Raw genomic sequence first — 21,745 nt, forward strand, 5'->3', positions numbered from 1 at the left:
GCTCCAGGCTCTGAGCCATCAGCCCAGAGCCCGACGCGGGGCTCGAACTCACGGACCGCGAGATCGTGACCTGGCTGAAGTCGGACGCTTAACCGACTGCGCCACCCAGGCGCCCCACAGAAGACTTTTTAATAGACTTATTTTTCTGAATTTATTTTCCTTTGTTTATTTTTTCATATTTTTAGAATATTGATTTTTTATCATATGAGAGATACATGTTTATTATAGAAAATAAAAAAAATACAATGAAAAATTAGAATAGTCCTACCTTTCAGTAATAACTATTCTTAAAATAGGAGTGTGTGGGTATTTTTGCCAGTGTTTTCTTTGCATATATGCAGGTGTGTGTGTGTGTGTGTGTGTGTTCACGTCACATGCCTTTTCACAAAATTAGAAAATTCTGTATTTATAGTTTTATATCATGTATTCAAAAATTATCATCTTTCACTTATTATAAGTAATACAAATTCATTGTAAAAATATTTAAATATGATTAAACTAATTGAAATAAGAATTAACAAAATATTAAAGGGCGCCTGGGTCAGTTAAACATCCAACTTTGACTCAGGTCATGATCTCATGGGTCATGGGTTCAAGCCCCACATTGTGCTCTGTGCTGACTCAGAGCCCAGAGCCTGCTTCAGATTCTGTGTCTCCCTCTTTCTCTGCCCTTCCTCAGCTTGTGCTCTATCTCTCTCCCTCTTCCTCAAAAATAAAGAAACATTAAAAAAATAAGTAAAACTAAACAAAATGAAGAAAAATAGAAGTTTCCTGTAATTCCGTCCAGAAATAACAATGTCAGTGTTTTGGTATTAAATAACATCATTCTTTTTGTTTCTTTTTCCTCTATGAAAAGGTACACTTCTTTTACTTTTACAAAATTGAGATCACACTGTACCTACATAGTAGGTTTTGTCACCTTCATTTAATTTACTTTCCAATTTTTTGTGAATATTTTCTTTGTTATCAATTCTTCTTCATTTTTATAGTATTTATTGTAGGAAGAGGTCCTAAGTGATTTATTGAGTCCTTCATTGTTAAGCATATAGGTTATTTCCATTTATTTTTCAATTATAAACAACACTGTAGTGGCCATCTATCCACACTTGTTTCCTAGAATGCATTGTTAGAGGTACAGTTGCTCATCACAGCATATATGATGTGAATATATCATTTGTGCCTTTTTAAAATAAGAAAAAATATTTAAGTGATCTTGAGAAAGGTATTCTCAATAAAATTTTGAGGAATGAAAATGAATCTGTGGCCTTTTTTTTTCTGTAGAAGAGTCCAATGAAGTTCCAAATGGGGCAAGGGTTCATAAGGAGGAGGACCACCACGCAGTATCCGCAGATAATGTGGTATGTACATTTTGAAATTCTTTCCTCATGATGGATTCTTTCCCACATGATGGATTTCAAGGATATGTTTCCCTTTGGTAATGATACTGGTGTTAGCAGAATAAAATCTTGCTCCACTTCACAAGCCAAAACAGAGCTGTCACCAATGAATTTATATATCTTTGAGAATTTAAGAAATGAAACTTAAAGCACTGTCATTTGTGCCTCAAATTTTTTGATTGAAGAGATTTGTAGGGTGCCTGGGTGGCTCGGTTAAGCATCCAACTTTGACTCAGGTCATGATCTCACAGTTGGTGAGTTCAAGCCCCACTTTGGGCTCTGTGCTGATGGTTCTGAGCTTGGAGCCTGCTTCAGATTCTGTGTCTCCCTCTCTCTCTGAATTTCCCACACTCGTGCTCTGTCTCTCCTTCAAAAATAAATAAGCATTATTTTTTTTTTAAAAAAAAGAAGAGATTTGCACATATAAAAATCTGATGCTTACTACACATAGACATTTTATACATGTTACTTTTCTTTAACACATTCAGCAAAAAGCAGATTTCTTCTCATTTAACAGGTGGAAGAAATAAAACTGAGGTTAGCCTGAAACCATGAAGGAATCCCTTGTTAGTTCTGGGTCTTGTATCCAAGGATTCCTGATTCAGAGTTGTCTGTTCAGACCACCACACCTATCTCTACTATGTTTGGAAACTTACCTTCTTTCTAGTTGTATTAGACTCTTTTAGTCTTCTTAAAAATTGCTCTAATGAGAGAAGGACGATATTAAAAGATTCGGTAACAGGCAGAGACAGACTGTATGCAGATTAAACTGGGCTTTGTGAAAATGTAAACATTATTGATATATAGAAATGTTCTCCAAACAGCTGTTTTAGCAGCATCTGTTTATATTTTGACTCCATCAAGTAATACAGAAATCAAGATAATATTAAAGTCAAAGCCAAAAGCAAATGCCATTTTGCTTTTGTTTTTTTCTTTTGAATTAGTAATTTTTGCTTGATTGAAATCTTTAAAAAATGGTCCCTATAATGGATTTTTGTGTTACAAAATGGGTGTAGTTTCATGACTTAGCCAGGCTTCCATTGCGAAAATTATTTATGACACTCTGATTCTTCTATATCTCCTTAATAAAAGTTGACACATAAAATACAATTTTGCTCTTTTTTGTTAAATTCAACAATATATAACAGTGTTTTCCACGTGCAGAATATAGTTTAGGATTACATTTTATTTATCTCAGTCCTGATTTAAGTTGATGTTTGACCCTAGTAACACAACTCAATAGACTATAGGAAAACAAGCTTTGATTTTGATGCAAAGCCATGTTTTCTTTAGATAGCTAGTAATAATTATTTTCCACAATATTAATCGTGTTAACATACATTCCATGAAGTAATAATATCCTCTGCTCTATATTTGAGTTGTACTGTACAAGCTATATACAATTATTTACAAATTAAAACCTTTTGCCCTAAACACATGTTCATTTTTAGTCTGAATTTCTCTGCATTGGATCTCCCCTCAGCAGACATTTGGAAATAATAAATGAAGTAATAGCATGGGATGACCGAAGTCACTTAGGGAACTAATTTTTGAAAAACAATTGATTTTTATAGATAAATTTTGACAAAGCACAAAGACATATAAGACTTATTTATATGCACATATATATCCAGTGATTCTTGGTGCCTTCTTCCCTGGATTACTTATCTTTTTTTCCCCCAAACCAATACAAATACAGAATCTAAAAAAAAATTTGGAAAGTGTAAAATCAGGTCTGATGAAAACTGATATGATTAAACACCAAGTTTATAATTATTTTAATTAAAAACAAAATAGATTCATCTCTAATCGGCAGCAGAAAGCAGTTTTCATTGCAACTGTCCTCCTGACTAGTAGGTCACAAACCCTGCTATGGTTACATATCCTTATAGGCAAAGTATTAAGGATGGTCATTCAGGGTATGTTCTCCACTTTTTAAAAATTGTTATTCAAATTCCAATTAGTAAACACACACTGAAATATTAGTTTCAGGTGTACAATATAGTGAATCAACACTTCCATACAACACCTGGTGCTTAAAAATTTAGAGCTGATCTTGTCTTTTGGTTTTGATTTAAAAAAATAATGTTCCATGATTAGAGAACTTTCCTTGCTCTCATGGTTGGAGCTTATTGGTCATTACTCACATCAGCAGTTAGCTGTTCACTCTTTTGAATAGATATTTAATTAGTACCTACTATGTGCAAAATACTGGACAGACTATGTTGAACCTTAATTCTAAAGATAATGGAAGTTTAACCTCTCTCTCTCTCTCTCCCTCTCTCTCTCTCCTTACTGTCCAGTGAAGGAAGAAAACCGCCAGGTTATTTTTATTATCACATCATAATTGTCTAGCTAATGGAGTGCATTTAATAAATTAATTTTTTAGGGGTGCCTGGGTGGCTCAGTCGGTTGAGCGTCCGACTTCGGCTCAGGTCATGATCTCACCGCTTGTGACTTCGAGCGCTGAGTCAGGCTCTGTGCTGACAGCTCAGAGCCTGGAGCCTGCTTCAGATTCTGTGTCCCACTCTCTCTCTGCCCCTCCCTCGCTCATGCTCTGTCTCTCTCTCTCAAGAATAAATAAAACATTAAAAGTTTTTAATAAAAAATAAATAAATAAAATTTTTAAAGCTGTATTTGACTTTGGAATGCATGTCACATGTTGATATTTTACATTAGAAGTTAGTTGTGAAGAAGTACATGGTAATTTAAAAAAAAAGCCCTTGCAACAAAGTAGGTATGGTTAGCATTAGACTACTCTTATGGGAAGTGAGCTTCCTGTCACTGTAGGGCTCTGTTTAAGCAGAATTCAAGTGCTTATTTTTTTTCCTTTTATATTGTGAAAAGTTTAAAGTTTATTTTTAAGCTTCTTATTTGAGAGAGAGAGAGTGAAAGTGTGAAGGGGTGGGGAAGGGCAGAGAGAGAGGGAGAGAGAGAATTCCAAGCAGGCTCTGGACTGCCAGTACAGAGCCTTAGGCAGGGTTTGATCTCATGAACTGGTGAGATCATGACCTGAGCTAAAATTGAGTTGGACACTTAACCCACTGAGCGACCCAGGGGCCCTGAGGTTTTGCTATTTTAAATAGTATTACAATAATTTTCTATTTACTTAAAAAAAATTAATGTTTATTTTTGGGGGAGAGAGAGGCAGAGCGTGAGTGGGGAAGGAGCAGAAAGACAGGGGTATAGAATCCAAAGCAGGCTCCTGGCTTTAAGCTGTCAGCACAGAGCATGTCGTGGGGCTTGAACCCACCAACCTTGAGATCATGACCTGAGCCAAAATCAGACACTTAACCAACTGAGCCACCCAAGCATCCCAATAATTTTCTATTTACTAAGCAGTTATCAATTAAAGGTAGAGGAAGGTGGCTCAAACACACACTGGTTATAACACTGAAGAGCCAGTCAGTTATCAGTTTATTGTGGATAATCTAGACTAGATGATCTCATCATAAAAAGTAAACATTGAATGTATATGTTCTATACATTGTTGAGTGTAGTGATGATAATCAGATATATATTTATTGAAACTTCTCTACTTCTGTTACAGAAAATAGAAATTATTGATGATGAAGAAAGTGACATGATAAGTAATTGTGAAGTTGAACAAGTGAATTCTCTCTTGGATTATAAGGTGAAAGTAATTTCAAATTCTTAATTCATTAAGAGAAGGTACTAATTGAAGCAGACTTTTACAGTACTTATGTACTAGTTTATTTCACTTTTACTTTCATTTGATAAGTTAAACTGGGGCTCCACATTGACTTTCTCAGGCACTTAGATATCAGTCAAGATGTTGGCCATTTTAATGCTGGCTAGTTTAGTGGTTGTGGTTTTAAGCAAAGAGCTTGCTGAGTGGGAGTAGGTGTTGATAGTGTATACCAAGGTGAGGCTGTGCACAGTGTTGGTTAATTTATGTTAGTTGGTTAATTTATGACAGTGGATTAAAAGGTAATGTTTATTTTTAAATGGTGGCAAAGGGGAGTTTTTTTTCCAGTGGCATTTGCTAATTTTATCTTGGAATTCAACTTTTGAAGACCATTTGTAGGAAACTTGTTTGAGAAGTTTAAAAACAATTTGCAGAACAAATACCAAATGAATATAAATAGAGATGACATTTTCTTAAAACCACTTGTACCTAAACTATAAGGCTTATGTTGTGAGTGTGCCATACATAATTTTATTTTATTAAATTTTGACATGAGATATCTGTCTATATGTCAATATGTTTTCTGCATAGATATATAATTATTACCACTTTGTTAATCAATACTGTATCTTACTAGGTAACTTTGTGGCTTTCCAAATTTTGGCCAATCTTTCTATCCATATACAAAAGTTCTTTTCTTGAAATATCATAAGTGACAAAGCAGAGATTAATCATCCTAAGCTGTTAATAGAAAAAAATAATCAGAAAAGAATACTTTTCATTTTTTCAGAGTCTTTTTGGTTTTACTATAATTGAAATTATGTACTTCAACAGATTATTTCCTAAATGTTTATAACATGTCAGACTTTATAATATTGAACATTATAAACATAGGAGAAAATTATCTTTTGAAATTTATTTGTTAAGTGGTCAAAATGCACACTATAATCCAGTATTTAAGCTGTATTTCCAACTAATAAAATTATAAAATTGTATTTCTGAACTACAAGAGATCATTCTTATCTTTCCTCCATAGTCATAAAGTATTTCTAAATGCCCAGTTAGGTTTAAAGAGCTCTGTACCATGTGGCACAAGGTATGAAAATTACAAAGAGGACCGGATTGCATGGCTGCTAAGTAATCTCCACTTAGTACTCTCAAACAGGTCAAATGGAGTTGGACTAAAAACAGAGGATACTCTCCAGAACCTTTCCCTTCTGGAGTGCCACTTGAGAAGGTTTTGAGCTAAAACAAGGGTAGGGTAGAATGTTATACCCAGAAATGCTAATTACATTTTTATTGCACTCTATAGGACATTTAATGATTCAATGTTTTCCATTGCGGTAAATGCTGTGGGAATAGGAGTCCTTAACTATCTTGTTAAGAATGTCTTTGACAACACATTAATATCCTACATAAATGTCTTTCCTTTAACTCTAAAAAATTAACACCTATATAGAAAATATATCTTTCCATAATCATTTTTTTTTATTTTTAAGGTTTATTTTTGAGAGAGAGAGAGAGAGAGAGAGAGGCAGAGTGCTAGTGGGGAAGGGCAGAGAGAGAGGGAGACACAGAACCTGAAGCAGGCTCCAGGCTCTGAGCTGTCAGCACAGAGCCTGCTACAGGGCTCAAACTCACAAACCATGCAATCATGACCTGAGTTGACGTCAGATGCTTAACCAACTGAGCCACCTAGGTGCCCCTTTTCATAACCATTATTGAAATACTTCACTTCATTTGTGATTTCTTACCTTAATTCAAAAGCAAGGGTAAATTAGGAAAGGAAAGAAGATGGAAGACTAGAAGAATCCTGAGTTCACCTATTCCCACAGAAATACCTAGGCAATATTATACATCTATTCAACTAACTGTTACTAATCACTACCAGAAGAGATGTTGCACAGCTAGTCTTAAGAAGCCACATATAAAGGGTAAGAGGCAGAGATGCAGTTGGGAACCAACTCCCTGTGTGAGTAAATACAAACAAGAGGGACATCACAGTCATGGAGAAGTGACTCAGACTCCTCAAAGGGCACTGCTGGCACTGGGGACACCACAGGGAAGAAAAGTCCCCATAATGTTTGGCTTTGGAAACCAGCAGGCATTAACTCTGGGAACTTTAAAAATCAGTAAGCTTAATGCCATGAAAGCTGAAGGTTGATAGGAAACCGAGTACTTATCCTTAAAGAGACAGTATACTAAGTAAATGGGTCCAAGACACAGCACAGAAAACAGCAGTTTGAAAAGTGCCTGAAGTATACATGAAAGGCATTTATTGTTTAATCTTAGAACATGTACTGGAAGGAAAGGGATCTTCATATTTCTTCAAGAATGAAAGTTTAACAATGTCAAAAATTTCTTGGCTTTTCCCAGAGTAAAGAGCCAGAGGCCTACAAGAGCCATTTCTAACACTCTCCATCTTCCTTGCCAGCAACAACTGCTTCACCAAGTAATTCCTCTGAGGACCAACCACACCCAAAACACCTGCCATGATAGGCACAGCTTCCAAAGCTGTTCCTGACCAACTACACCTGGTTTACAGCTTTGGCACAGACCAGCACCAAAACAAAGTGACTCCACTCATATGGAGGGAGTAACAAACCAACACACCAGGCACCCACAATTACTGTAGCCAGACCCCTTAGCTGCATGTATAAGGAAGGGACTGAGCCCTGAACTTCCGTGTATGTGCAGTCTTGGCAGAGAGGTTAATAGCACACTGTTAGAATGAGTAATGGCCTCGCCCACCAACCAGTACTACTTGGCCTCAACCAGGATACTCAAAGTTGTGCTCACAGAAGGCAAAGTGGGCCATAGAAGCTATCTGGGATGAAGGCAACTATGCTCAGCCACAACAAGAAGTGCCTGCAACCCACACAGGGGATACCCCTGGGGCACCTGGTTCTGGTGACATGGGAGAATTGAATTATAGGGCACCACAGGACCTCTTATACACAAGGCCACTACTTGAATGACCAGAAGATATAGCTGCTCTACCTAATACATAGAAACACACACACAGAGTTGGATGAAATGAGAAGTCAGAGGAATATGTCCCAAATGAAAGAACAAGACAATCACAGTAAAGAGCTAAATGAAGCAAAGATAAGAAATATGCCTGATAAAGAGTTCAAAGTAATGGTCATAAAGATACTGAAAAGACTTGAGAAAAAAGAGTGGATAAACCCAGTGAGAATGTCCACAGAGTATTAAAGAATATAAACAAGAATGAATCATAGCTGAAGAATTCAATGACTGACATGAAAAATACAGTAGAGGGAATCAATAGCAGATTAAAGAATGCAGAAAAATGGATCAGCAATCTGGAAGACAGGGTAATGGAAAGTGACTAATCTGAAGAGCAAAAAGAAAAAGAATAATAAAAGGAGAATAAGTTAAGAAACTATGCAACACCATCAAGCATAACATTCACATTATAGAATTCCCAGAAGGAGAAGAGAGAGAGAAAGGGAAATGAAAATTATTTGAAAAAAAAAAAAACAAAACAAAACAATAGCAGGACACTTCTCTAACCTGGGGAAGGAAACAGAGATCCAGGTCCAAGAAGTAAGTAGAGCCCCTAACAAGATGAACCCAAGGAGGTCCACACCAAGACACATAATAATTAAACTGTCAAAATGTAATATTGAAGAAAGAATTTAAAAGCAGCAAAAGAAAATAGTTACAAACAAGGGAAACCCCAAAGGGCTATCAGGTAATTTTTCAGCAGAAACATTGCAGGCCAGAAGGGATTGGCATGATATATTCAAGGAGATAAAAGGGAGAAAAAAAAACTACAACAAAGAATACCCTACCCAGGAAGGTTATCATTCAGAATTGAAGGGAAGAGGAAGAGTTTCCCAGACACCACCCCCTACAAAGAAGAATGTTAAAGGAATTCATCGCCAGTAAACCAACTTCACAAGTAATGATAAAGGGACTTTTTTTGAGCAGAAAGAAAAGGCAATGACTTGAAGAAAGGAAATTAAGCAAAGAAATAATTTCCAGGTTAAAGCAAACATAGAGTGAAAGTTAGTCTATTAGTCACTTATAAACTTCATAAAGCCAGTAAGGAGGTTAAAACATAAAAGTAGTAAAATCAAATGTGGCTATAAAAGGGATACACAAAATAGGAAGATGTAAAATATAACATTATGTACATAAAATGGATGCGGGAGTAACAAGGTAGTGCTTTTAGAATGTATTGAAACTAAAGTGACCATCAACTTAATGTAGACTGCTATTCACATAAAATGTAACATATGAATGCAATGGTATGCACAAATCAATAAATTACTATAGATATACAAAACAATAAAGAGAACAGAAACTAAACATAACACTAAAGTAAGCCATCAAAACACAAGGGAAATAAACAAGAAAAGAAAAGAACAGAGAATAACTATAAGAACAACCAGAAAACGATTTTTAAAAAGGCAATAAGTACATACCCATTAATAACTATTTTAAAGGTAAATGGGCCAAATGCTCCAATCAAAACACAGGGTGACTGAATGCATAAAAATGCAAGACCCATCTATATGCTACCTATAAGACACTTCAAAACTAAGACACATGCAGATTGAAAGTGAAGGGATGGAAGAATATTTACCATGCCAATGGAAGCCAAAAGAAAGCTGGGTAGTAATACTTATATCAGACAAAATAGGCTTTAAAGCAAACTGTAATAAGAGCCAAAGAAGGACACCACATGATGATAAAGGAGACAGTCCAAGAAGAGAATAGAATGATTGTATATATTTATGCACCCAATATAGAGGCACCAAAATATATAAAGCAAATATTAAGAGACATAAGGGGAGAAATTTACAGTGATGCAACAATAGCAGGGAACTTTAAGACCCCACTTACATCAATGGATAGATCATCCAGACAGAAAATCAACAAGGAAACTATGGCTTTGAATGGCACATTACTCCAGATGGACCTAATTGTTATTTCCAGAACATTCTATCAAAAAACAGAAGAGCACACAGTCTTTTCAAGTGCACATGGCACATTCTCCAGGACCAATCATATATTAGGCCACAAAACAAGTCTCAATAAATATGAAAAGCTTAAAATAATATCAAGCACAGCATTAACCACAACAGTATGAAACTAGAAATCAATTACAGGGAAAAAAACTGAAAAAAACAAACAATCGGGGTAACCAACAAGCTACTAAACTCCAGTGGGTCAATGAAGAAATCGAAGGCAATTAAAAAATACATGGAGACAAATGAAAATGAAAACACAGCAATCCAAAATCTTTAGGATGCAACAAAAGAAGCCCTAAGAGTGAACTTCATATAGCAATACAGGCCTACCTCAAGAAACAAGAACAATCTCAAATAGATAACCAAGCCTCACACCTAAAGTAACCATAAGAAGAAAAAATAAATTCCACAGCTAGTAGAAGGAAGGAAATAATAAATGTTAGCACAGGAATAAGTAAAATAGACACTACAAACACAATAGAGAATATCAATGATACCCATTGCTGGTTCTTTGAAAAGTTAAACAGAATTGATAAATCTCTATCTAGACTCATCAAGAAAAAAGAGAGATGACTCATCAAATGAAGGGAGAGAAATAACAACCAACACCATAGAAATACAAAGAAATATAAGAAACTATTATGAAATATCATATGACATTAAATCGGACAACCTAGAGAAATGAATAAATCCCTAGAAATATACAGTCTCTAGAACTGTCCAGGGATGGATGAATGGGTAAAGAAGTAGAGATGTGTGTGTGTGTGTGTGTGTGTGTGTGTGTGTGTGCATGTGTTACTTTGCCATAGAAGAAGAATGAGTTTTTGCCACTTGTGACCACATGGATGTACATACAGGGTATCACACTAAGTGAAATAAATTCAACAGTGAAAGGTAAATATGATATGATTTCACTTGTACATGGAATTTAAGGAAACAAATGAACACACAAAATAAACAGACACTTAAATACATAGAACAAAGTGGTGGTTGCCAGAGGGGAGGTGGGTGGGGGAATGAGCAAAATAGATGAAGGGAATTAAGAGGTGCAAACTTCCAGTTATCAAATAATTAAGTTGGGACGCCTGAGTGGCTGAGTCGGTTAAGCCTCTGACGCTTAGTTTGGGCTCAGGTCATGATCTCACACTTTCGTGAGTTTGAGTCCCAGGTCAGGGTCTGTGCTGGCAACAAGGAGCCTGCTTGGGATTCTCTCTCTCCCTCTCTACCTTCCGTTCCCCCACTTGGACTGTCTATGTCTCTTCCAAAAATAAACAAAAATAGGGAGATAGCTGGAGTGGATGGCGGCTTAGGAGGACGCTGGGCTCATCTCGTCCTGCTGATCAATTAGATTCCACCCACATCTGCCTAAATAACCCAGAAAACCACAAGAAGACCAGCAGAATGGACTCTCCAGAGCCAAGTGTAGACGAGAGGCCCAAGGAAGAGGGTAGGAAGACAGAGAGGTGGTGCTCACTACCCAGACTAGTGGGAGGGAGCCAGGGCAGTGGAGGGGCCGCCCGCTGAGCAAGGCAGAGCCCCCGAGTCTGGCTTGCAAAAGTGGAGGGGCCAGACTGCCTGAGTTCTGACAGCAAGTGGGACTTAACATCTAGAATGTTAAAAGTCAACAGCTCTGCTCGGAGAGCAAGAGGGCGAGAGAACATCCGGAGGGAGAGGTGTTGAGCCCCAGAAGACAGAGTTCAGCTCAGCGGGGAACAAAGGCTCTGGCCAGTGCCATCTTTCTCTCCCATCCCCCAGCCGAAATCCCAAAAGGAACCAGTTTCTGTCACCGAACTTGCTTGCACAGCACAAACACCCAATGCTTTGCTTCTGTGGATCCATCCCTCCAACGGGTCTGCCTGCCCCCCACCTGGTGCTGCAGTACCCCTCCCGCAGGTCAGTGGCCACAAAGCGAACTAAGTCTGCCCTCCCTCCACTGTGTACCTTGCGCATCCACCCCGGCTAATACGCCAGATCCCATAGAAGCAGGACCACAAGCCTGGCAGTGTGCAAGTAGCCCAGACAGGGGTCACACCACTCCACGGTGAGTCCTGCCCCTGGGGGAGGGGATGATATGGTACACACCAGTCTGACTGCGGCCCCAGTGGTGGGCTGGGGGCAGACATCTGGTCTGACTGCAGCCCTGCCCACCAACACAAGTTACTCCATTCAGCACAAGGGAAGTGCCCTGAAGTTCCACGCCACTCCAGGGAATACCCAACATGACTAAATGGAAGAATTCTCCTCAAAAAAAACTCCAGAGAGTAACGACAGCTAATGAATTGATCAAAAATGATCTAAGCAATTTAACAGAACAAGAATTTAAAATAATAGTCAGAAAATTTATCGCTGGGCTTGAGAAAAGTATAGAGGACAGCAGAGAATCTATTGCTACAGAGATCAAGGGACTAAGAAACAGTCAGAAGGAGCTAAAAAATGCTATAAATGAGGTGAAAAATAAAATAGAGGTGACCACAGCTGGGATTGAAAAGGCAGAGGAGAGAATAGATGAATTAGAAGATAAAATTATGGAAAAAGAGGAAGCTGAGAAAAAGATGAAAAAAATCCTGGGGTATGAGGGGAAAATTAGAGAACTAAGTGATACAATGAAATGCAAAAATATCCATATAATAGGGATTCCAGAAGAGGAAGAGAAAAAGAAAGGGGCTGAAGGTGTATTGAACAAATTATTGTTGAGAACTTTTCTGATATGGGAAATGAAAAAGGCATTGAAATCCAAGAGGCACAGAGAACTCCCTTCAGACGTGACATGAATCGATCTTCTGCACGACATATCATAGTGAAACTGGTAAAATACAAGGATAAAGAGAAAATTCTGAAAGCAACTAGGGATAAACACACTCTAACATATAAAGGGAGACCTATAAGACTAGTGATGGATCTCTCTACTGAAACTTGGCAGGCCAGAAAGGAACGGCAGGAAATCTTCAACGTGATGAACAAAAAAATATGCATCCGAGAATCCTGTATCCAGCAAGTCTGTCATTCAGAGTAGAAGGAGAAATAAAGGTCTTCCTAAACAAACAAAAAATGAAGGAATTCATCAACACTAAACCAGCAATACAAGAGATCCTAAGGGGGACTTTGTGAGTGAAATGATGCAAGGACCACAAAGTACCAGAGACACCACTACAAGCATGAAACCTACAGACATGACAATGACTCTAAACCCATGTCTTTGTATAAAAACACTGAATGTAAATGGACTAAATGCGCCAACCAAAAGACACAGGGTATCAAAATAGATTAAAAAAACCAAGACGCATCTATTTGCTGTCTATAAGAGACTCATTTTAGACCTGAGGACACCTTCAGATTGAAAGTGAGGGGATGGAGAACTATCTACCATGCTACTGGAAGTCCAAAGAAAGCTGGAGTTATTTGAGACAAACTTGACCTTATCAGACAAACTAGACTTTAAATTAAAGGCTGTAACAAGAGATGAAGAAGGACATTATATAATAATTACAGGGTCTACCCATTAGGAAGAGCTAACAATTAGAAATATCTATACAGTGAATACAGGAGCCCCTAAATATATAAAACAATTAATCACAAACATAAGCAACCTTATTGATAAGAAGGTGGTAATTGCAGGGGACTTTAATACCCCACTTACAACAATGGATAGATCATCTAGACACACGGTCAATAAAAAAGCAAGGGCCCTCACTGATACATTGGATTAGATGGACTTGATAGATACATTTAGAACGCTGCATCCCAAAGCAACAGAATATACTTTCTTCTCGTGTGCACATGGAACATTCTCCAAGATAGATCACATACTGGGTCACAAGACAGCCCTTCATAAGAATACAAGAATTGAGATCATACCATGCACACTTTCAGAACCCAATGCTATGAAGCTTGAAATAAACCACAGGAAAAAGTCTAGAAAACTTCCAAAATCATGGAGGTTAAAGAACACCCTACTAGGAGCGCCTGGGTGGTGCAGTCGGTTAAGCGTCTGACTTCAGCCAGGTCACGATCTCGCGGTCCATGAGTTCGAGCCCCGCGTCAGGCTCTGGGCTGATGGCTCAGAGCCTGGAGCCTGTTTCCGATTCTGTGTCTCCCTCTCTCTCTGACCCTCCCCCGTTCATGCTCTGTCTCTCTCTGTCCCAAAAATAAATAAACGTTGAAAAAAAAAAAAAAAAGAACACCCTACTAAAGAATGAATGGGTCAACCAGGCAATTAGAGAAAAAATTTAAAAATATGTGGAAACAAATGAAAATGAAAAGACAACAATCAAAACACTTTGGGATGCAGCAAAGGCAGTCCTGAGACGAAAATACATTGCAGTCCAGGCCAATCTCAAGAAACAAGAAAAATCCCAAATACAAAATCTAACAGTACACCTAAAGGAAATAGAAGCAGAATGGCAAACACCCCAAACACAGGAGAAGTAGAGAAATAATAAAGATCAGAGAAGAAATAAACAATATAGAATCTTGAAAAAAACTGTAGAGCAGATCAATGAAACAAAGAAGTGTTTTTTTGAAAAAAGAAACGAAATTGACCAACCTCTAGCCAGGCTTCTCAAAAAGAAAAGGGAGATGACCCAAATAGATAAAATGATGAATGAAAATGGAATTATTACAACCAATCCCTCAGAAATACAAGCAATTATCAGGGAATACTATGAAAAATTATATACCAACAAAGTGGACAACCTGGAAGAAATGGACAAATTTCTAAGCACCCACACACATCCAAAACTCAAACAGGAAGAAATGGAAAACTTGAACAGATGCATAAACACCGAAAAAGTTAAATGAATTATAGAAAATCTCCCAAGAAATAAGAGTCCAGGACCACATGGCTTCCTAGGGAAATTCTACCAGACATTTAAAGCAGAGATAATACCTATCCTTCTCAAGCTGTTCCAAAAAATAGAAATGGAAGCAAAACTTCCAGACTATTTCTATTAAGCCAGCATTACCTTGATTCCTAAACCAGACAGAGGCCCAGCAAAGAAGGAGAAATACAGGCCAATATCCCTGATGAATATGGATGCAAAAATTCTCAATAAGATACTAGCAAATCGAATTAAACAGCGTATAAAAAGAATTATTCACCACGATCAAGTGGGATTCATTCCTGGGCTGCAGGGCTGGTTCAACATTTGCAAATCAATCAATGTGATACATCACATTAATAAAACAAAAGAACCATATGATGCTGTCAATTGATGAAGAAAAACCATTTGACAAAATTCAGCATTCTTTCTTAATAAAAACCCTCAAAAAAGTTGGGATAGGAGAAACATAGTTAAAGATCATAAAAGCCATTTATGAAAAGCCCACAGCTAACATCATCCTCAATGGGGAAAAACTGAGAGCTTTCCCCCTGTGATCAGGAACACGACAGGGATGCCCACTCTCACCACTGTTGTTTAACATAGTGCTGGAAGTGCTAGCATCAGCAATCAGACAACAAAAGGAAATCAAAGGCATCAAAATTGGCAAAGATGAAGTCAAGCTTTCGCTTTTTGCAGATGACATGCTATTATACATGGAAAATCCGATAGACTCCACCAAAAGTCTGCTAGAACTGACATACGTATTCAATAAAGTTTCAGGATACAAAATTAATGTACACATATCAGTTGTATTCTTATACACAAATAATGAAGCAACAGAAAGACAAATAATGAAACTGATCCCATTCACAACTGCACCAAGAATCATAAAACACCTAGGAATAAACCTAACCAACGATGTCAAAGAGCTGTATGCTGAAAACTATAGAAAGCTTATGAAGGAAATTGAAGAAGATATAAAGAAATGGAAAAACATTTCATGCTCATGGATTGGAAGAATAAATGTTATTAAAATATCAATACTACCCAAAGCCATCTACACATTCAATGCAATACCAATCAAAATTGCACCAGCATTCTTCTCAAAGCTAGAACAGGCAATCCTAAAATTTGTATGGAACCACAAAAGACCCCAAATAGTCAAAGTAATATTGAAGAAGAAGACTAAATCAGGAGGCATCACAATCCCAGACTTTAGCCTCTACTACAAAGCTGTAATCATCAAGACAGCATGGTATTGGTACAAAAACAGACACAGAGACCAATGGAATAGAATAGAAACCCCAGAGCTAGATCCACAAAAGTATGGCCAACTAATCTTTGACAAAGCAGGAAAGAATATCCAATAGAAAAAAAGACAGTCTCTTTATTTATTTTTTTATTTATATATGAAATTTATTGTCAAATTGTTTCCATACAACACCCAGTGCTCATCCCAAAAGGTGCCCTCCTCAATACCCATCACCCACCCTCTCCTCCCTCCCACCCCCCATCAACCCTCAGTTTGCTCTCAGTTCTCAACAGTCTCTTATGCTTTGGCTCTCTCCCACTCTAACCTCTTTTTTTTTTTTCCTTCCCCTCCCCCATGTGTTCCTGTTAAGTTTCTCAGGATCCACATAAGAGTGAAACCATATGGTATCTGTCTTTCTCTGTATGGCTTATTTCACTTAGCATCACACTCTCCAGTTCCATCCACGTTGCTACAAGAGGCCATATTTCATTTTTTCTCATTGCCACGTAGTATTCCATTGTGTATATAAACCACAATTTCTTTATCCATTCATCAGTTGATGGATGATGCTGGGAAAACTGGGCAGCAACATGCAGAAGGATGAAACTAGACCACTTTCTTACACCATTCACAAAAACAAACTCAAAATGGATGAAGGACCTAAATGTGAGACAAGAAACCATCAAAACCCTAGAGGGAAAGCAGGAAAGAACCTCTGTGACCTCAGCCACAGCAATTTCTTACTTGACACATCCCAAAAGGCAAGGGAATTAAAAGCAAAAGTGAAATATTGGGACCTCATGAAGTTATAAAGCGTCTGCACTGCAAAGGGAACAATCAACGAAACTAAAAGGCAACCTATGGAATGGGAAAAGATATTTTCAAATGACATATCTGACAAAGGGCTACTATCCAAAATCTATAAAGTGCTCACCAAACTCCACACCCGAACAACAAATAATCCAGTGAAGAAAGAGCAGAAAACATGAATAGACACTTCTCTAGAGAAGACATCCGGATGGCCAACGGGCACATGAAAAGATGCTCAACATTGCCACTCCTCAGGGAAATACAAATGAAAACCACACTCAATACCACCTCATGCCAGTCAGAGTGTGTAAAATGAACAAATCAGGAGACTATGGATGAGGATGTGAGGATGTGGAGAAACGGGAACCCTCTTGCACTTTTGGGGGGAATGCAAACTGTGCAGCTGCTCTGTAAAACTGTGGAGATTCCTCAAAAAATTAAAAATAGATCTACCCTATGACCCAGCAATAGCACTGCTAGGAATTTACCCAAAAGATACAGGAGTGCTGATGCATAGGGGCACATGTACCCCAATGTTTATAGTAGCACTTTCAACAATAGCTAAATTATGGAAAGAGCCTAAATGTCCAACAACTGATAAATGGATAAAGAAATTGGGGGTTATATACAGAATTGAATAACTATGTGGCAATGAGAAAGAATGAAATATGGCCTTTTGTAGCAATGTGGATGGAACTGGAGAGTGTTCTGCTAAGTGAAATAAGTCATACAGAGAAAGACAGATACCATATGTTTTCACTCTTATGTGGATCCTGAGAAACTTAACAGAAGACCATGGGGGAGTGGAAGAAAAAAAAAGAGGTTAGAGAGGGAGGGATTTATTTTTATAAATAAATAAATAAATAAATAAATAAATAAATAAATAAATAAATAAAACAAGTTTCAGTGTAGAAAAGTACAGCATAGGGAATATATTCAATAATGTAATAACATTGTATGTGATAGACTGAGACCACACTTATTGTCATGAGCACTGAGAAATATATAGAATTTTCAAATCAATATTTTGCATACCTGAAACTAATACACTATTGTTTGTCAATTTTACTTCAATAATAATTTTGTAGAATAAAGTAATATTATCTAACATATATATATATATATATATATATATATATATATATGTGTGTGTGTGTGTGTGTGAATATTATCCAAATTTTATGCTTCCAGCATCAGTGAATGGGAATTACACTACTCTCATTAATACTTTGCACTGTCTGAATTTTGCATTTTAGCCCCTCTGGTTTATGTGAAATATTATTGTATTGTGGTTTTAACTTTTCATTTACCTGTAATTAATAAAACTAAACATTTTATTATAATATTGACCTTTTGTATAATCTCTTTGTAAAGTAACTCTTCACATATTTTGCCTGATTTTCTTTTTTTTAATATGAAATTTATTGTCAAATTGGTTTCCATACAACACCCAGTGCTCATCCCGACAGGTGCCCTCCTCAACACCCATCACCCACCCTCTCCTCCCTCCCATCCCCCCATCAACCCTCAGTTTATTCTCAGTTTTTAAAAGTCTCTTATGGTTTGCCTCCCTCCCTCTCTTTTTTTCCTTTCCCCTCCCCCATGGACTTCTGTTAAATTTCTCAGGATCCACATAAGAGTGAAAACATATGGAATCTGTCTTTCTCTTAGCATAACGCTCTCCAGTTCCATCCACGTTGCTACAAAAGGCCATATTTCATTCTTTCTCATTTCCAAGTAGTGCCTGGTTTTCTAATGTGTTAAAGTCTTTTCCTTATTGATTTGTAGATTAGTCAAATTGAAAACTATTTTCTACCAGAAAATGATATGAAATATAAAGTAAAGGTAAATAAAACCTCATTTAGCAGTTCTCATTGCTGACTTCAGGATGTCAATTTAAAACAGCTCATCAGTTTTGAAACTCAATCTTTTTTCAGAGAACATTTTTGTTCTCTTTTTGCATACCCATACTATTGTTCTTTGTTTTGGAATCAAAATCACTTTGTTGGTTTCTTAATTATATTCATCATAAGGCTCTTGAAAGGAGAGATGTATCTTATTCATCTATGTGTTACCTAGTTTCCAGCACATAGGTATCCATTATATAGTTCCTGAGTGAATAAGTTAGTTTACTTATCCTTGGAAAAAGTTTTAATAGTGGTGTGCAAGTGCTCATTTATATACAATCAATTAATATTAGAAGCTGGATCATTATAATTTTTTCCGACACTGGAATAAACAGTCTTTCATTATTCTTCAGATTCAGTGTAACAAAATGAAAGAATGGTTTCTTAATGTGCATTTGATAATTATTACTATGCAATACTCAGTTTGTACATAGTGAGTTTTTTGATTGATACATATTGCTAGAAACCCGCATCACTAGAAGTTCTGACTAATCTAAAATACTTAAGAGACAACTTGGTGAGCTCAGTCCCTGAATCATGAGTAGATATATCATAAAATAGTACCTCAATTTTGGCAGCCATTGATAGCCTGCTGAGATATCAGATCTCCAGTGTACATGAAGGCTTGAGTGCTCCCTATATTCAACTTGGAGAAGAATGGACAAAGCTTACTGGAAATGTAGGGAAGATGTTAACAAGAAAATTGAGGTATATCTTCTTTTGTGCAATTCGGTGACTGATAGTTTCTTACTAGTTCCTCTCACAAACACTCCATGTACTTAGGAAATTCTCTAAAGTACACATACATTCCTGTCTGTAATCAAAAAAGTGTTTCATAGGCCTGCAAAAAGCAGCTCCAAGAAGAAAATATTTGTAAAATGGAATTATCTTAAAGCTGTTTTTGTTTTTCAAAAATTGTATAAATACTGAGTAGAAGAAATATTTGCATGAGAAATTAGAGATCTGCATACCAAAGATGACTTCTGATTTCTGCAAATGTAAATTAATGTTTTAAAAATGTTTTTTAATGGACTGTGAATGCAGCTCATTAGGACTATGCATTCAAAGGAGACACTACACCTGTTTAGGGCTGATTTGTGACTCAGTATGTGATCTCTTCTGGAGAATATTCCATGTGCACTCAAGAAGAATGTGTATTCTGCTGCTTTAGGATGAATGATCTGAATGTATCTGTTAAGTCCATCTTGTTTCATTCAAAGATATTGTTTCTTTTTTTTTATTTTATGCTTAAATAATCTGGCCATTGTTGTAGTGTGGTATTAAAGTCTCCTATTATTATGGTATTATTATCTATGGATTTCTTTATATTTGTCATTAATTGATTTATATATTTGGAATCACCAAGATGGGGACATAAATATTTACAATTGTTAAATCTTCTTGGTGGATAGACTCCTTAATTGTGATATAATGCCCTTTTTCATCTCTTATTACAATCTTTGTTTTAAAATTTAGTTTTTTATATAACTATGGCTACTCTGGCTTTCTTTTGACCTCCATTAGCATGACAGATTTTCTTAATCCCCTCATTTTCAATCTTCAAGTGTCCTTAGACCTAAAATGTGTCCCTTGTAGGCAACATATACATGGATCTTGTTTTTTAATCTATTCTGATACCCTATGTCTTGTGTTTGGAGTAGTTAGTCCATTTACATTCAGAGTGATTATTGAATGATATGAATTTACTTCCATTGTGTTACCTGTAGATTTGTTGTTTCTAGTGATGTTCTCTGATCCTTTGTAGTCTTTGTTGGAAGAACAAGTATTATTAAAATATCTATACTACCCAAGGCAATCTACACATTGAATGCAATCCCTTTTAAAATAATACCAACATTCTTCACAGAGCTAGAACAAACAATCCTAAAATTTGTATGTAACCACAAAAGACCCAGAATAACCAAAGTAATGTGGAAAAAGGAAACCAAAGCTGAAGGCATCACAATTCCAGACTTCAAGCTGCATTACAAAGCTATAATCATCAAGACAGTATGGTACTGGCACAAAAACAGACATATAGATCAATGGACACAATAGAGAGCCCAGAAATGGACCCACAATAGTATGGCTAACTAATCTTTGACAAAGCAGGAAAGAGTATCCAATGGAAAAAAAAGACAGTATCTTCAGCAAATTGTGCCAGGAAAACTGGACAGTGACATGCAGAGGAATGAAACTGGACCACTTTCTTACATCATATGCAAAAATAAATTAAAAATAGATGGAAGAACTAAATGTGAGACAGAAAACTATCAAAATCCTAGAGGAGAAAGGAGGCAACACTCTCTTTGAACTCGACCTCAGCAGATTCCTACTAAACGTGTCTCTGGAGGAAAGGTAAACAAAAGCAAAAATGAACTATTGGGACCTCATCAAGATAAAAAAAGCTTCTTTACAGCAAAGGAAACAATCAACAAAACTAAAAGGCAACCGATGGAATGGGAGAACATATTTGCAAATGATTTATTGGATAAAGGGTTTGTAGCCAAAATCTATAAAGAATTTATTAAACTCAACATCCCCAAAACCAATCATCCAGTGAATAAATGGGCAGAAGACATGAATAGGCACTTTTCTAAAGCAAGCATCCAGATGGCTAACAGACACATGAAAAAAATTCTCAACATCACTCATCATCAGGGAAATACAAATCAAACCACAATGAGATGCCACCTCACACCTGTCAGAATGGCTGAAATTAACAACTCAGGAAATGACAGATGTTGATGAGGATGTGGAGAAAGGGGAACATTTTTGCATTGCTATTGGGAATGCAAATTGGTACTCTAGAAAACTGTATGGAGGCTCTTCAAAAAATTAAAAATAGAACTACCCTACGACCCAGCAATTGCACTACTGGGTATTTATTCAAAGGACACTATATAT

At 36.8% G+C, this 21,745-nt stretch overlaps 1 protein-coding gene across 3 annotated transcripts in view; it reads left to right on the forward strand.

The window, feature by feature from the left end:
* HDX (highly divergent homeobox) overlaps window positions 1-21,745 on the forward strand; it is a 171,075-nt gene that overhangs the window by 136,437 nt on the left and 12,893 nt on the right. For all 3 annotated transcript variants that reach the window (XM_040467866.1, XM_040467865.1, XM_040467867.1), the window contains exons 7-8: window positions 1,282-1,358; window positions 4,948-5,031. In XM_040467866.1, the coding sequence (XP_040323800.1) occupies window positions 1,282-1,358; window positions 4,948-5,031 (161 nt within the window). The remainder of the gene's footprint in view (window positions 1-1,281; window positions 1,359-4,947; window positions 5,032-21,745) is intronic.

The sequence above is a fragment of the Herpailurus yagouaroundi genome, unplaced genomic scaffold, assembly GCF_014898765.1.
Source record: "Herpailurus yagouaroundi ecotype Mexico unplaced genomic scaffold, PumYag 67623, whole genome shotgun sequence".
Classification (NCBI taxonomy): Eukaryota; Metazoa; Chordata; class Mammalia; order Carnivora; family Felidae; genus Herpailurus; species Herpailurus yagouaroundi.